Source organism: Dryas octopetala, chromosome 2 (assembly GCF_963921425.1).
Source record: "Dryas octopetala chromosome 2, drDryOcto1.1, whole genome shotgun sequence".
Taxonomy (NCBI): Eukaryota; Viridiplantae; Streptophyta; class Magnoliopsida; order Rosales; family Rosaceae; genus Dryas; species Dryas octopetala.
The window spans coordinates 31806550-31822962 of NC_141367.1; the positions used below are offsets into that span (position 1 = coordinate 31806550).

At 34.4% G+C, this 16413-nt stretch overlaps 2 protein-coding genes and 1 pseudogene across 5 annotated transcripts; 2 read left to right on the plus strand and 1 right to left on the minus strand.

The window, feature by feature from the left end:
* Positions 1 to 680: 680 nt before the first annotated feature.
* On the plus strand, positions 681 to 4876 carry LOC147295759 (uncharacterized). Of its 2 annotated transcripts, none has more exons than XM_086232051.1 (5): positions 681 to 822; positions 3283 to 3369; positions 3493 to 3592; positions 3807 to 3981; positions 4223 to 4876. In XM_086232051.1, the coding sequence occupies exons 1-5, from the start codon at positions 811 to 813 to the stop codon at positions 4281 to 4283; spliced, it is 435 nt and encodes a 144-aa protein (XP_086088177.1). In that variant the 5' UTR covers positions 681 to 810; the 3' UTR covers positions 4284 to 4876. The 2 variants fall into 2 exon arrangements, with proteins under 2 accessions (XP_086088177.1, XP_086088178.1); XM_086232052.1 differs by having other exon boundaries at positions 4274 to 4876.
* Positions 4877 to 6690: 1814 nt separating this feature from the next.
* Positions 6691 to 11424, plus strand: LOC147295760 (uncharacterized). Of its 3 annotated transcripts, XM_086233942.1 has the most exons (10): positions 6695 to 6966; positions 7290 to 7863; positions 8461 to 8487; positions 8719 to 8818; positions 8940 to 8996; positions 9327 to 9444; positions 9825 to 9907; positions 10395 to 10456; positions 10538 to 10634; positions 11132 to 11424. In XM_086233942.1, the coding sequence occupies exons 2-9, from the start codon at positions 7538 to 7540 to the stop codon at positions 10632 to 10634; spliced, it is 870 nt and encodes a 289-aa protein (XP_086090068.1). In that variant the 5' UTR covers positions 6695 to 6966; positions 7290 to 7537; the 3' UTR covers positions 11132 to 11424. The 3 variants fall into 3 exon arrangements, with proteins under 3 accessions (XP_086090069.1, XP_086090068.1, XP_086090070.1); XM_086233943.1 differs by having other exon boundaries at positions 6691 to 7863; positions 11192 to 11424; XM_086233944.1 differs by lacking the exon at positions 8461 to 8487 and having other exon boundaries at positions 6697 to 7863.
* Positions 11425 to 12215: 791 nt separating this feature from the next.
* Positions 12216 to 12977, minus strand: LOC147295761 (photosynthetic NDH subunit of lumenal location 3, chloroplastic pseudogene; annotated as a pseudogene).
* Positions 12978 to 16413: the final 3436 nt, after the last annotated feature.

Sequence of the window (16413 nt, forward strand, 5' to 3'; positions counted from 1 at the left end):
TGCATGTTTGCATGTGTGCCACCTGTGCAGTGCTGTGGTAGACACTCCTTTGACTGTTAATTTGACATTTAAAGTTTTAAACCCACTTACAGAATCTGCCGTCGTTGTGGTCGTCGTCGTCGTTACCGATGCCTTCATCATCCTTATTCTTTTTTTTTTTCCTGCGTTTATTATCATTAATTACCTTTAGTTTTTTTTTGTCTGTATTAATTACCTTTTAGTTAGTTATTAATTATAAAAATTAAACTGTTTAATTATGCGGTAGATATATAATTAATTTATGCAGTTAATAGACATACAATATTACAATATCTGCAATGTATGAGGTAGTGATCCGCTATTTCTCAATAGAATATTGAATGGAAGGTGTACGTAGGAGTGTAGGACAAGGAGTGCTAAGAATTAAAACTTATAAATTAATATTCATAATAAGTTGATAAGATTGATTTTATTTTTATGACCCATATATAGAATAATTAAATTAATTAAGGAGTTAGAGAAAATAATAATTAAACAAATCCCCATTTGTCCATGAAGCATATATATCATCGCATCCTTAAATATATATATTTATATACAAGGGAAAGGAAGAAGAGATTGAAGGCCTTTTATTTTTGACCTGCTCCGCCCAGTGAGGCACTCAGCTTCTCTCTTCTCATTACGTCTTGATTCTCTCACAGACTGCGAGAGAGGAGACTGGTTTCCGATCGAGCGCTTCGTCTCTTTAGCTCACACACACCGAGTCACTGACTCACTGACTCACACATTAAGGAATAAGGATTCAGCCTTCTGGAGACGACGACGATCGCGATGGAGGAGGAGGTGAGATGCACTCTCTATTTACATTTTTCACTTTTAATTTACATATATATGAATCATTTTCATTTTCATTTTCATTTTCATTCCCAATTCATTTTCATTTTCATCTTTAATTTTTCCTTTTTTTCTTTATTATAGTATGCAATCAATAATAATTAATAAGTCAGTTGTAAGTTATGTGTTGGCGGAGCTTAATTATTGTTCTGCGGCTTAAATCTCAGTAAATTTACAGATATATTCATTGTTAGAAGTTTCAGAAAGAGACCCTCCTCGGCTCCTCCTTCAGTTATTGAAGCTGTAGGAGGATGTTCGCATTGTCTGTTAGCATTGTTCTGTTCTGCTTACCAATTAAGATTTCTTTCCTCAACTTTAATAAATTTGCAGATTAATGTTGTTCACTAATATTACAATCAACAAAAAGGCTTAATTATACTTAATTGAAGTATATGTCAGATTTCATTTTCACTCCTAAGTCCTAACTACATTTCAGACACACACACACATCTATATATATATATATATATATATGTGGCCAGTTTCATGTTTTTATTTTAATTCCATTTAAGATTTTTGAATGAATGTTTCAAGCAAACAGTGTTAGCATGATATTACGGAAAATTAAAGCGTATTGCCTCATTGACATTTGTATTCTAAAATGGCCTCCAACCCGATTTTGAAACGCGTGGTAGTGATGTGACATATATATGTTTGTTTGTGCAGTTGTTGTAAACTAAACTTTAGCTTGTTTTAGTTTAAAAGACAAATTTTCAGTATCTGAAATGTTTGAAATTAATGTATCAATTAATGTGTAATTTAGCTTTATTAAAAATGCCAACCTTGCTGCATTGAAAAAGGAATCTGCAGAGTACAGGTACAGCTATAGCAAATTCCTGCTTGAGTCCAAAGTCCAAATAAGAAATATCTCTCTCTCTCTCTCTCTCTCTCTCTCTCTCTCTCTCTCTCTATATATATATATATATATATATGTCAATTATTGAAGCTCTAAAGTTCCTGTACTTCCACCAATAATATTGCTAACAGACAAACTTCACTGATCTCACGGACTCAATAGTTGAGATCACTGTCTTACCAGTTACCACTGTGCTAAACCTGAAATCTTAATTTGTATACATGTACATAACTATATATATGTCTTAGAATATATGTTTGTATATACAAGTTATATTCTTTTTTAATGTATTTGTCTAAACTAACTTAAGCCTTGGCAAAAAAAAAAAAAAAACTTAAGCCTTTTAATCTTCTCTTTGTCTTTGATTACAGCAATAGAATATTCTTATACACTTTGCTTGATGTTTGATGAGCAAACAACTAAACAAGCATCTCAGTAAAAACACAGGACGCCTGTCGTCACCATATATAATGTCCACTATATATAATAAAATTTTAGGGTTTTAATTTAGGTCCATGTGATTCCTTGATTGCCCCTTTGTAGTATTAATTGATAAGAATATTAAGCATGACAAATTTTTGTATAGTTTTTGTTACCTCGGGTTTTTCACATCACATGGGACTATGGGTGTGGTCCAAGGATTAGGTGCACACTCTTTACTACTGGTGTAAGAAATGTTTACTGGTGTATTGGCACATGCAACAGCTACTTACATTACTCCATCTAATTTCAAATTGGCTTTGTCTTTAATCATAATAATAGTTTTTTTTTTGTCAACTTGCTCAATTTGGTTGACTTAATTATGACAAATTTATTTTGGTACTGGTTACATAACTTACATGGGTGACATTCAAGAAAGAATAACAATAATAATACTCCAATAATGTCACACATCTGACAATGGCTACCTTACTGCTAGGTTTGTCTGTCTTTTCTCAGGTACTTCTGGTCCTTGAGGCATAATGCCATAAAATTCTAACAACTGTCAGTCAACAACCAAAATGAAATTAAGAAATCGCAGTCTAGCTAACTAAATTATAGACATAGTATTATTCATAAAAAATAAAAAATAAATAAAAAAAGAAGCTGGTGTAGTGCTGTACTGAACTGTTCCATTTTATTAAGAAGTGTTTTTAACTGTTTGTAAAAGACTTGGAAGGAGAAAGAAAAAGAAAAGTAAAAGGCCTCATCAAACTTACATCTGATGTTAAGCTATTATGTGTAATTAACAATGGAAAAAATTAAGCCTCTTATCTGTGTATAGAAAACCAGGGTAGCTCTTGGTAATTTAGAATAATGACATTTTGTAAGGTAATAAGAGATGATATTAACAGATAAAGGAGCACTTTTTGTTTTAGCAACTACAAAATCAGTATTTAAATGTACATATAAAAAACAATTTTGCTCGGTATAATCATCAATCATACTAGAAGCTATGGATCAAATAAAGTTATTGAAGTCTTATTCATGCATATCATCTTTGGAATGAGGTAAAATGTTTTATGTGTCTGTGTATCCACCAATACTGATATTATTTATTTAATTCAACACAGACTGATACTACTGCTTTAGATAGAGCTCCTACTGTTGTATTGGATATTGAGAGCCTTGCACAGTCCTCAGGGAGCCCCAAAATGACAGTAAGTAGCAGTCTCTTTATTGCCAATCCTGGGAGTGCTTTTCACATGTCATGCATATATATACTAATTGATCTAGCTAGCAAACTTACTCATGTTTAATTTTCTTATGTACCTTCCTTGTAGAGAGCACTGTCAAGGAAATGGTCTTATCGGGCAGAGAGATTGCTTAATATTGAGGATCAGGAAGACACAGATGAACCTTCAAAGAAACTTCTAGTGAGAGGTATAATTTATTAATTTTATAGTCATCTATTTATGAAATAAAGTCTCAAAAGATAATTTGCATTGTGATTATGGACAGTGGGGGTGACAGAGGAGCTATCTTCACTTGTTGACAAGTCATTGTCTTCTTTTATTCTAATGAATTGGTGTTAACGCTCAGAATCATCATTTTGGCAATTTAATTAATCTTTGCTTATACATGTTCCCCTTGATAGTGAACTCTCAGTTGGAGCCCTTGAAGCAGGCATTGATCACCACAAAAGCAATCACGCCAGCCTCAACTACTCTAACTGGCAGTAATCTCATTGACACCTTGGACGGACGGAGCAAGAGGTTTAATCGCTTGATGTCCATCAACCCTCGGAAGATCCTTTTCTTATTTGCAACAGTGTAAGTCCTCCATTTCATTCTTTCTCTTATATATGAATGCTAGAGGTATTGATCCAATATCCTTGACAATTAATGACTATCTACTAAATTGCACATAATTAATTGATGAGATTTGACCTGATAGTTATATTGATCGATTAATCTTGCATTTTAATTAGTATGGCATTCATGCACCTGCTAATTAATATCAATTTAATTAATTATTGATTGATGCATGGTTGTGTGGTATTGGTGGGTTCAGGTCCAGTATGGGCACATTAATCCTCATATACTTCACACTGGCCATCAACAGAACAGTTTGATAAATGCATGGATGGAGCAGAGATATGAAGCACTCCATTTCTGATTTCCTTGTGCTGTCTTTCTTGGTAACTGTGCCATCCATGATCCATCCTATTCCTGCAGTCTTGAGGCTAACGGTTGATGATGATGATGATGATGATGATGATCTCTCTCTGGCCTCTGCCAGTTATGATCATATGTCAGTAGTGTTAATGCCACTGCCATGCACCCTAAGCTAGCAAATTTTTACATGCATATATTTATATATATGCTCTTAATGCATCATCCAGCCTCTTCCGCTCACCAACTTTTTTATTTGGTGCCCGATGCTTGATTGAATTTGAGTACATACTATCTCCTGCGACTATGTGCATGCTCCAGAGCTAGCTTCTTAATTTTTTTATGATTCTTTTTTTTTTGTTTACATGAGATTACCCCTTTACCATCCCTTTCAATGTCATTTTAGTGATTCTTGTTTCCGAAAGACCTCAATCTCCCAGTGTCATTCATAGTAAGGGTGTTACAAAATTTTTTTGACCTCCTCAAAATCAAGATGCATGTTCAAAGTCTCGAGCAGTATGTGTAGCTTTTGGGCATTTTAATTTGGGAAGGGTTCAATATAATTGTGAGCCGTTTTGTAAGTATCAACTTAAAATTCTTTTTCAATTATGACTCGATAAAATAGAGCTTTATATCATTGCATGTCAGAGTGTTGTTATGTACCAAATTTATTAAAATGGCTTCAACATTGCTGGGAAAATATCAGTTAGATTGTGATATTTCTATATAGAGAGGTTATGAGTTTGAATTCCTCCACCTTCACATTATGGAAAAAAAAAAAACATTGTTGAGAAGATTATATAAAAAAAAAAAAAAAACCTTTGAAAGTTTTAGCATTTAAGAGCGTCTCATAAAGAACTTCAGATATTGGGTTGGTGGGCCGGTCCAACCTGGAGGATGGCTGAGTGGACTGGTCAAGCCTAATCTTCTTAATTAGAGGCTTGGGTCTGGACTATGTTTCTAAGCCCGCTCTGACCCATTTTACAAGTTGCATGCCTAAAGACGGAAAAATGCTTAGTAATGGGTTCAAGGCTCAAGTAATTTGAATGGAGGAGGACCTCACTGATTCATTTAGCTTACAATTACAAGTCAGATGACTCATATATAGATGTGTAATCACTAATGACCATTTGGCGTAGCGGTAGCACTCAGTCTCTCTTTTGTGAGAGAAGATTTTGAGTTCAAACCTCATGAATGTGTAACCAGTTTGAATGATTAATGAATTTTAAAGGTGTTTTAGTTGGATTTATGAGGATTGTGAGTATACCACAATAGCAATTAACTATTAGGTCCATTGACTTTAGGTACCAAATTATAATGTTTTTTCATTTCAACTACTAAAACATTTATGTCATTTCACTTTAGGTACTAAATTTCAGTTTAGATACCAACTTTAAAAAACATGGTTATATCAAACTGTGACTGTTTAACAGTCATAACTTTTTTATTGATTTGTTATTTTTTCAATATTTGTAAGGCTTAAACTTTAATATTAGTCTTTGGGTTATAGGACTTCATCCCCAAACCTAAATCAAAAATATGAAACCCTTAAAAATTTGGATTTTTTATAAAATTTAAATAGTCACAACTGTGACTGTTCGACAATTACAATTATAATTGTTCGACAGTCACAACTGTATAACAAACTGATTTGTGACCTAATCCAAAATGTTTTACTCTTGGTTAGTACCTAAACTAAAAAAAATTAGTGTCTTGCTGCTTTATTAAAAAACTATTGATATTTGGTATTTAATCCTAATTTTCTATTAACTATTTTCATTAAATAGTTCAATTATTAGAGAAGAATAAATAAAGATGGATTATTACAAAGTATTTTGCTCACAGCTGCGATTAATTAAATTAGGGTTGTGGGAAAAAATTGTGATGAGTAACTGGGTTGGATTTGTGGGGTTTATATTAAATTGAGTAACAATTTCAAAATGACTTTGAATTTCTCTATTTCTTTTTATCAAATCATATTGAAAAGGGGGAATTTGAACTTAAAATCTTGAGTGTAAGATAAATATTCTTTAACCTCTGTAACTATAAGCCCTTGCAGATTTTTTTTTTGGCCACTTTGCAGATTTTCTTTTAGATATGGGAATTGGGGGTCATTACAAGAAGAATTAAAAAACAATATAAATAAAAAGTTGATGAAAAAAAAAGGTGTGCAGAAAGGAAAGGTGGAGAGTCCACAATAATTGGCATCAAATGCTTATGGGGATTCGCACTGTTGCTGAATTCCAAGATCTACAACCATAAATTAAATTATTCAACTTTAGTAGTAAAAAGAATAAATAAATGAAAACAAAAATAAAAATTAAAGCCCTCAACTTTTTGTTGCCCCTTTCTTCGCTTTCCCATTGGCTGAGCTCCAAGCCTCTGTGCTATCTCTCTTTGTCTCTCTTTAGAGAAAGGAGAAACAAACAAGAACCACTCTCCCATAGCCAAATACCCCCAAAAGCTTTTTGAAAAAACAAAAAGAAAAATAAATAATAATAACAATGAGAAAGTAGCAGTGAGAGAGAGTAATAGAGTAGAGCCATCACCATTCACCATTCACCACTACTACTACCCAGAAAAAAAAAAAAAGAAGGAAAGGAGGGCCAATTAGGGCTCCGTCGGAAAGTTGAACCCAAAAAGGTAACACCCTCTCAAGACTCAAACTTTTCTCTCTTACTACCACACGTACCCATTTGGTGCTCTCAGGGCTTTCCATTATCCGCCATTTGGAGCTAGATGAAGTAAATGGGTTCAGAAATTTTCTGGGTTTTGGTTAGTAGAGGGTAGGAGTTGTGGTCTGCCTTTTTCTTGTGGGTGTTGCTTTTTCTGGAGCTTTCATAAGTTTGTGAATTTGGGCAGTTTATTCTTTTGTCGCTTTTGTTCAAGTTTGGGGATTTAAGTGGTTTTTCTGCTGAATTTGAAGGTTTTGCTCACCAATTATCAGTTATGGTGGTTTGTTGTAGCATAATTCAGCTAGCTGTAATCGTGGTTGAGCCGTGGAATCTAAGGTTTTGATGAGGCAAGGTTATTGATAATCGAAGAACCCGACAGCAGTGATTGGGTTTTTGTGGGTCCTGGGAGAGTTGTGGTAAGAGAAAGCAAAGCGTTGGCTTAACGCGATGTGGAATTTCAATCACTGCAAAAGAATTTTGCTTTGATTTGAATTGCTTAGTTGGGTGTATGCTCTCCTTTATTTGAGAAATAAAAGGAAATGGCGATGCAGTCGAACACGGGGTTTCACCACGACGAAACATTTGGTTATGCTTTGAACCGACACGCGATATCTTTTCAGTCTGGGGCCATAAACTGCACCTCGGAGATGATTCCAATGGGGAGTTACTTTAGTACGGACGGGGGTGGGGGCATGATGTTCTCTGCGAATACGGGCATCGTTAACAACAATCCTGTAATTAGTCAAGCTGGGAATTCATCAGCTTCTCTTCTTCTTGATTCGGTGCCGGGGCTCAAGCATGACACGGGCTTGGCTGTTGAGTGGTCTGTGGAGGAACAATACAAATTGGAGGAGGGCCTTGTCAAGTAGGTCTTTCAGATTCTTAAATCTTATCTCTTATCAAGTTTACTTTTCTCATGTATGTGTATGTGTATGTATGTGCATAAGTGTAACAGTTATGTATAATGTTTTGTTACTTTAATATTCATGTTGTTTTCTTCTTCCCTTGTTGCTAAACTACTTTTAGTTATGTCCCACTTCCAATACTATTAAGTTTTGTTGTTGATGGAGACTCATTTTGTATGCTCTATGTGTAAGAAATTGCTGATATGGTGGCCATCTTCATATAGGCATAATTTATGTTTTCTTTGACATAAACCATTAACTTCTTGGAAGTCCTTGAATCATTCTTAATGGCCTTCGGTTCTGTTCATAATTTTGTAGGGCCTATCACTCGTTGCTATTATTATCAGTGTTTCTCATTCCTGGAAAATAGAAATTGCATTTGTATGGTTATGCTCTTGTAGCCCTGTTCTTTCGCATTTCTGTTTGTTATGTTAACCATTTTCGCTGTGATGTGAATTGAATCTCTTCCATCTTATTTTCTATTGTGTAGTTATCTTACTATGGTGAGTTTCACTTACTTCATCTTTTAAAGTTCAATATTCTTGTTTTAAATGTAGATATGCTGATGAACCAAGTATTATGAGGTACATAAAGATTGTAGGACCTATCAATCATTGCTATTATTATGCATGTGGATGGTTCTGCTCTAATAACCCTGTTCTTTCTCATTTCTGTTATGTTATTCATTTCCAGTGTGATGTGAATTGAATTTCTTCTACCTTTTCTTATATTGTCTAGTTATCTTACTATGGTGAGTTTTATTTACTTTGTATTTTAAAGTTTTATATGCTTGTTCCATTTCTTTTTAAATGTAGATATGCTGATGAACCAAGTATTATGAGGTACATAAAGATTGCAGCAACATTGCGTGATAAAACTGTGCGTGATGTTGCTTTGAGGTGTAGGTGGATGACAGTAAGCTCTTAACTCTTCCTATTGATCTATTTTTAGTTTTATTAGTTTCTTTCGTGGCTTGTATAATTAACTTACTTTGAGATCTGTTGGTTGAGTTAAAATTTAAGAAAATGTTTTGCAGAGAAAACGGAGGAAACCTGAAGAACATACTATGGGAAAGAAGGGGAACATTCGGAAGGTATGTTGGTGAATTTTTATTTGTATATTATGAAGTTCACCTAAGTCATGTAGTTCAAGGCTTGTAGTGGAAATTCTAATTTTGTGTTGACTCCTTCGAGATTGAACATTACTGTATCTCTACTGTAAAGTTTATTGAACCATAAAATTGGAAATCCCATGTTGTATCTGTGACTTTTGATGTAATGTTGACTGGAATTGTACTTCAACTCAATTACCTAAGCTGAAAAACCATAAATGGGATTCCTGTTTTAATTAATTGAACCAATTAATGTCTTTAGGATCTAATGTTGATTGAAGAACCACTATTCTAAAGATCATGCTTCTTCAGGATAAACTGGTGGAGTCATCCTCAAAGACAAACATTCCTTCAGCTCCACCACTAACCATGGCTGCTTATTCTCTTATGATGCACCATATGGACCCGAATGAGCGCTTGCATTGTGAAGGTTAGAGAAACATCCTTGTGCTGCTCCTATTGTTATCTAAATTATCTAGTTTCTATTTGCAGATCTCTCTCTCTCTCTCTCTCTCTCTCTCTCTCTCTCTCTCTCTCTCTCTCTCTCTCTCTCTCTCTCTCTCTCTATCTCTTAATATAAAAAATGCTTCAAGTTTTTTTAAAGAAATTGCAACTGAAATTGTTACAAAATGAGTGGCACAATACTATGCAATCTGAATGGATTGGTATATATTTTAATTGATGTGTTGTTTTTTTTTTTTTTTTTTTTCTTTTTCTGGCTATATTGTTACATGTTCCCTTCTTGATGTTGTTAAATTACTTTTGATGGTTTCATTGAGGCATTTGTTTCTTGGGTTCTGATATTCTCAGGAATAAGTAGCACAGCCAACCATCTATTGGAACAAAATGTTCAAGCTTTTAGTCAAATCACAGCCAATCTTTCTACTTACAAGGTCAATGCTTCTTGCCATAGTACTTATGTTGATTATTTTACATCTATTTTGCATGCCATACTTTGTAATGCAAACAATTGAAGTCATCTGTCAAAATTGCAAAGGGGATATATGAAATAATTGACTTCGTCTATTTACTTATTTATGTTACACTGACCTTGTTTGTTTTAGACATTGTATAATCCAAATACGCTATAGATATGACTCTGCCCAATGCTAGGGATAACAGCAGTTTTGTGTTTACTTGTTTTTGAGCTGTCCATTTAATGGATGGAATTTGGTTATGTTAGCCATCCACATGCAACCGTTTGGTGATTCCAATGTGATGATTCCTGTACGCCTGTCTGTCTAAATCTTAAGATTTCAATGTGCTGATTGACAGTGATGGCATAAGTTTTCTGCATTTTGGCTGACCATAAATTTTCATTAACATAAGTAACATGTGCTTTTTCTGTCTTTCTTAAAAGTTTGTTTCTTTCACATACAGTTACAGGAAAACATTGACCTCTTCTACTGCACAAGGAACAATCTAACTGCCATCCTAAATGAGTATGTGCATATCTTCAATGTTTATATTATAAATAATGCCAATTTGTCAAACTTCTGACAATGCTGTTTCATCTTTTGCAGCATGAGAGGTATGCCTGGCATAATGAGCCAAATGCCGCCACTGCCTGTATCCATTAATGAAGATCTTGCTAATAGTATCATGCGCAATACAGCTTAGGTAAGCTCAAGTGAAATGACATAATGTGAACTCATATACGTCTTAGTGTGCATGGCACGAGAGGATTTGTGGGGGAAAGGAGGAGGGGAGGGGGAAAGAGTGGTTCCAAATTGTTGTGTAGGTGGATGATTGCCTACTCTTTCTTTATTTATGCCCTTCATATGAACTATTAATCCTACACTATTTCAGCTCACAATCTATATGCATTTGATGGAAGTACTAGCTGTCAATTATGCATTTCTTCCCGATGAACTGTCCTCCATAATTTTTCAACAAAATTTCGTTACTTTCATATAACTAATAAACTAACTCTGAAGAGAAATCTATAGTTTGAGCCTCCAACACCTACTACACCAAGTTTGATTGATTTTTGTGTCCGGGTTTTGTATAGTTTCAATTGTTAATGCCATGACAGCTAAAAATGAATAAATATACATGAACATTTTGGATAACACAGAGTTGATATTTATTTTGAATTTTACCATGAATGCAAGCAGACAAATCAAGGTCCTGAATCCTGATGGACTGACTGCCTCATTGTCTGAATTGGCGCACAGTTTACAAGTTTGCTTTTGTTGCCGGGAAGCAGAGTTGCAAATATCTGATGAGGCCTCCACAAAGAGAGAGCCTCCTCGAATCTTCTTGGCCCCCCCAATTTGTCATTTGATCTTTAGTGCTCGAATCCTACTTGTGTTGTGTCTGAATACATATATATTATGTACCCCTATTGTCATTTGTGCAGGAAATAAGTGATATATAAATATAGTTCGAGCTACAGGCACTTTTTTTTTTTTTTTTATTCCCTTGTAAATTTCAATTTATAATTGCTAATTGTTCCACTTCATTTCTGATGGGTAGCATGGCTTGATTTGTTGGTTTGCCCATTTTTTCTTTGAACTTTTTAATGAAATACATTTAATGTTCAATTCTATTGGGGGGAAGACTAGTGATTTTCTAATTGATTCATCCTCTTATATTTTATGTAGTAAAAGACCTGGTTTGGTTAACAGACCGAAAAAAACCAGGTCTGTTTTGCCGACTGCAAATTTGCGATATTGCGGTGGCTTTAGCTTTGTCCATAATTCTAATTTTTACGTAGTTCTGATTTGTCTAATTAATTTCACAGCACGTGTCCTACAGTTCTAACACACACACACACACATATATATAAAGTGAAAATAGTCAACATTAATATAGTAAGAAGACAAATAATAATTAATTAACAAGACAAAATAAATTTTCTCAGCAAAAATGAGGCCACCTATTTAGAATGCCTTGATAGGCAAATGTTACCAAATATGCCTCCTTAATGAAATTGGTAGCCAAATCCTAACAGATGGGTTAGGAATTATACACCCTCTTTCTCACAACATTCTTCACATGCGAATTAACTAATTATTGCTAATTGAAGAACGCGGATGTAGATATAAAATTCTGTGGTTGAAAAATTAAAGCTTTTATGTACAAATTTGAGATAAGCTCTTATTTACGGATGGAATTGTTGTATTGTACTGAGTCTACTGACAATATAGAGATCACTGTATAACACCAATTTGGGGCCTTGAGCACAAATTGTTTAATTCAAGGCGCAAGAGCCATCACCTCCTTTAAAATGACAGCAGCCTCATTGTACCGGTCTTGGGTCAAAGGAATGCTCCGAATTTTCACTGCACGATCCAACTGCGCAGGAAACAAAAAGGGCATATTCGTACTAGTCATTAGTCAACCAAACATGCCTTGAAGGCTCAACATTTTAGGGAAAAATCAAAAACCATATACCTTTCTTCCTTCCATGATGCCAATGTATTGGTGCAGCCGCTCAAATGGCAAACTATAAAGTCTTGGCTTTGAATTCTGGCTTCATTTTTTATACCTCATTCATTTATTTATATACTGGTAGTGTGATAGAATAGCCCCAGTGCATGATTGTCTACTCTAATCTAATGATCCAGAAACAATACTAAATCAAAACAATCACTTATTCACTTGTCTTTGTAATCAGTTTGCTCTTTTTCATTTTATTTTTTCTGGCATGTACCCAGCAATTGCTTTGTCAAACTAGGGAGTTAAATGATGCAGCTACAACAAAAAAAAGTGCTTTACCTCTTCAATGGAGCAAAACAGTTTGTTGGCAAGTTCAGTCAGGGCCTTCTTCTGATCCCTTGGTGCACTAGAGATCATCTGATTAAGATCACAATACAAGAATGTGGATTTGAGGCGTAGATCCCTTCCCATCAAGTCCCACGAGAGACCATCGTTCATCAGATCGCTCCCAATTGACAGTAACTCAAAGGCACACTTCTTAATCCTACAAGCACTTCCCTTCAATTGCACATCCACCATTTTACAAGGCCTATAGATGACGTTAAGAAAGAGAATGAATAACAAATTTAAGCATATAGAAAGGTCCTACTACTACTCCAATAGGATACCAGAGATGGTTATAGTGGACAAATACAAGTTTCCTCTCATGATCTCATCTGATGTCACAAGAAAAGCATATATCTCCATTAAAACCTTTGTGCTTAAGAAAGCAAAATGGAGTGACAAAAAGATATCTTGCACTAAAGCACTTCTGATCAAAGCACAAAGCTAAAAACTTTCTGAAAAAAGATTCTTTTAGTACAATGCTAAATATAATTAACATTATATGGGTATCATTATTTAAATAATAAAAGTTCTAATTCCTTTTATATCGAGCAATTCAATAATTCAGAATTACTTGCACAGGATTATCCGAATATCATCTGTAAGACTAACAAGTAGAAGAATATTTCCAGGATTATTAAATAGCAGAGTGAATTAAGTGCGAGAGAAAGAGACAGACTTGAGCTAAACTACTGGAATAAGAATTCATTTCTATTCTATATTTGGAACCCAGAAAGTTATAAGACTTTCCAAGAATTTCAAAATGCAAAGGAAAATTTTCCAAAGGATTCTTGCCCCCTTTTTCTTTCTCTCTAAGGAAAAGAACTGTTGGGAATATGAATGTATAAATCAAACCCTCATCCCAAGAAGGAGCATATATATCATATAATCATGTGTTCCCCTATATATATATATATATCTGTCAAAGATATAGAGGCACAAAACCCAGAGGAAGAATAAGTATAAGTATAACTTACAAAATTCAAAGCAACACAAAAGAAGTAAAAGAAGGAAAAAAAAAAAAGCACGCACACAAATAGGGAAGAGAGAAAGAAATGAGAAAGAGTCACCTGAACGGTCTTCTTGAAAACAAGGATATGACATAATGTGTCTGGAGTCTTCACTGTTCAACAGAGGGACATAAGTAAATAAGAGTACTTTTTCAAGCAAGAAAATTTTAAGCTTGTTTGGTCTTCCATAAAATATAAATAAAATGAAAGGTGGGGACTGGGGTTGTGGAGTGGGGGGTCTGTTAAATATCTTAAAAAAATAATAAAAAATGGGATTAATTATAAAATAAAATTACAATGATACTGAAAACAAATGGTAAATAACTAAACATAAATGGGGCAACCCTTAAAATTCTCTTACTCCAATGCCTTACCGATTTTCCCTCTTGGAGTCTCACGCTTATCAAATCCACACACAAATGCAGAAATATGGTGGTTTTAGTATTAATTGGCGAATGAAATGCACAGCCTTTCCTGAATTTTGTGTAAAAAGATTACAAATATGATAGTAAGATGTAACAGTAACATATATAATCGTTTGGCTATTTATAATTATTAATTTTATGTACACGATCAGAAATATATATATATATACATATAAAAATGATAAATGCACTCCAAATTTTTAAAATTATCCTCTCACACTCCTTGATACTCTTACAGAATGTAAGTAGTCATTTTTGGAGTGCATAGCAGCTCCCATATATATAACTCTAGCCATGGAAACAAAGGGAAATTATTGAACAAAGGGAGTCATGGAGTACATTACTGGCCTGGCAGCATACGAAGCTGGATACGCCCAGTTTTTATTTGGGTGGGCTTGAATATATAATGAAAGTCTGGCAGGGCCGCAATTGGGGCCTAAAATTGAAGCCCAATCCAACCACTAGATTTGATGACGCACATAATATTTACCAAAGTCCATTAAGATGGTTCAATTTTTAGTATAAAATGTACATGGAATAACCATATTAGGTCCTCCAATGAGATATTATAGGAAGGGAAGACAGTCCAACAAAAATTTAAGTAGAAAACTAAATTTAGGATTTATTTATATTTACAAAGAGGAATAGTGGAAAACTCCATCAAGTCTTTTTTTTTTCCATAAAAATAAAAAATTGAATCACAATTTGTTGATCATTAACTTCCAAATTAAAAGTGACAAAAGCTATTAGTGGTATCCACCAAATCCCACCAATGCATTTTGTTTTTTAATTTCCTACAGGCGCAAACCATTCAAGTTTTGGATTGGACAAGAATGATCCGTATTGAGAAAGTGAAATGTTTTTGTCGAACCAGAGGTAGAATTTAAAACGACTTCTTTTTCTTTGTATTAAGAATGATGAATATTGATTTGTGTCTGTTTTGCCGTCAATAACAACAAAATTCTCTTCCAAAATGCCACAAACCATATGGTTCCAAACACAAACCGTTCCATCATCTTCATTGTAAACAACATAGGAATACAACCAAAGCAAGACACACGGTTGTACTAATTGTTCCAGAGGTTTTATAAACCATAATTCTTTGACAGCTTCTGAATTCTGATACTCCCAATTAAATAACTTAGCCGACTCATTCATTTTGGTTCTTTGTGTTATTTTAATTAAAATGATGATTTGGTCTTAATTATAAGCCTCTCACAATTCACAAGTAGTCACAGCTGCTAATTGTGCCAAACAAAGTTTTGGTCTGTTGTGAGAAGACTAGTGGGCTGACAAAGACATGTTATGGCTTTTGGGGCGGCACCACATTCACATTCACACTCACATAGATTGTTACATCATCTTGTTTAATTTCAGGGCTATCTGGGCGGCACCATGTCTCTCAATTGCTAATGATTTTGGGTCCCTTACCATGTGCTCCAAAGCAGATCATAGCTTCATGCGCATGCTGCATGCAGCATGCACTACTAATTTCTCTCTCCTCAGCCTCACACACGGAATGTCCCTCCTGTATAGAATACAAGGAATTATGTTTTCCTTATCTAAGAATGCTTGTGATTCTGCTCAATCTAAGGAGAGCTTGCAGGTTATAATGTCACTTTGAGGCATCTAATTAGTCTCACTAAAGTAACGTTTGTGTCGCAAAATGAGTTTATAGAAAATGTCATTCTCATTCCCATCTAACCTTGGAAATCATAATCAAGATTATGGTACATGGGATATGTGATAAGGGTAATATGGTTATTTAAAATTATTATAAACTCATTTTTTCAGGGAATAAAAATGGCTAAACCCAAGGGAATTTATGGATCGCTCTCATTTCATGTGTATCTCATTTTCATATAAAAGTTAACTCATTCTCAAAGTCCCTACTTATGGTTATTAAACAGAGAACCGCAAAGTTGGTGTTCTCACATGCATTTGTCTTCTGCCCATATGGGCCCAATCATTGACCTTGTGGATGCAACTCTCAACTTTGCCCACCTCACCAATAAACAACCATTGAAAGGGCTTGGGAATAGGAAAAACCAGTATATCTGTGAAGTGAACTTAGCCAAAAAACAAGTAAAAGAAAAAGAAAAGGTAAAAAAAGGTCAACCCTCTGCCATGTTCTATCATATTGCAATACCACTTCCTAGTTTCTAGTACAATGGTAATCATTCTTCACGTATGTTA

Bases quoted from the DNA above. Each gene is read 5' to 3' on its own strand.
- LOC147295759 (XM_086232051.1), top strand. The intron at 3,370-3,492 runs GTAAGTAGCAGT...CCTTCCTTGTAG, and splicing joins CAGGGAGCCCCAAAATGACA to AGAGCACTGTCAAGGAAATG. The intron at 3,982-4,222 runs GTAAGTCCTCCA...TGGTGGGTTCAG, and splicing joins CTTTTCTTATTTGCAACAGT to GTCCAGTATGGGCACATTAA.
- LOC147295760 (XM_086233943.1), top strand. From the start codon at position 7,538: ATGGCGATGCAGTCGAACACGGGGTTTCACCACGACGAAACATTTGGT. The intron at 8,819-8,939 runs GTAAGCTCTTAA...AATGTTTTGCAG, and splicing joins TGAGGTGTAGGTGGATGACA to AGAAAACGGAGGAAACCTGA. The intron at 9,445-9,824 runs GTTAGAGAAACA...TGATATTCTCAG, and splicing joins TGAGCGCTTGCATTGTGAAG to GAATAAGTAGCACAGCCAAC.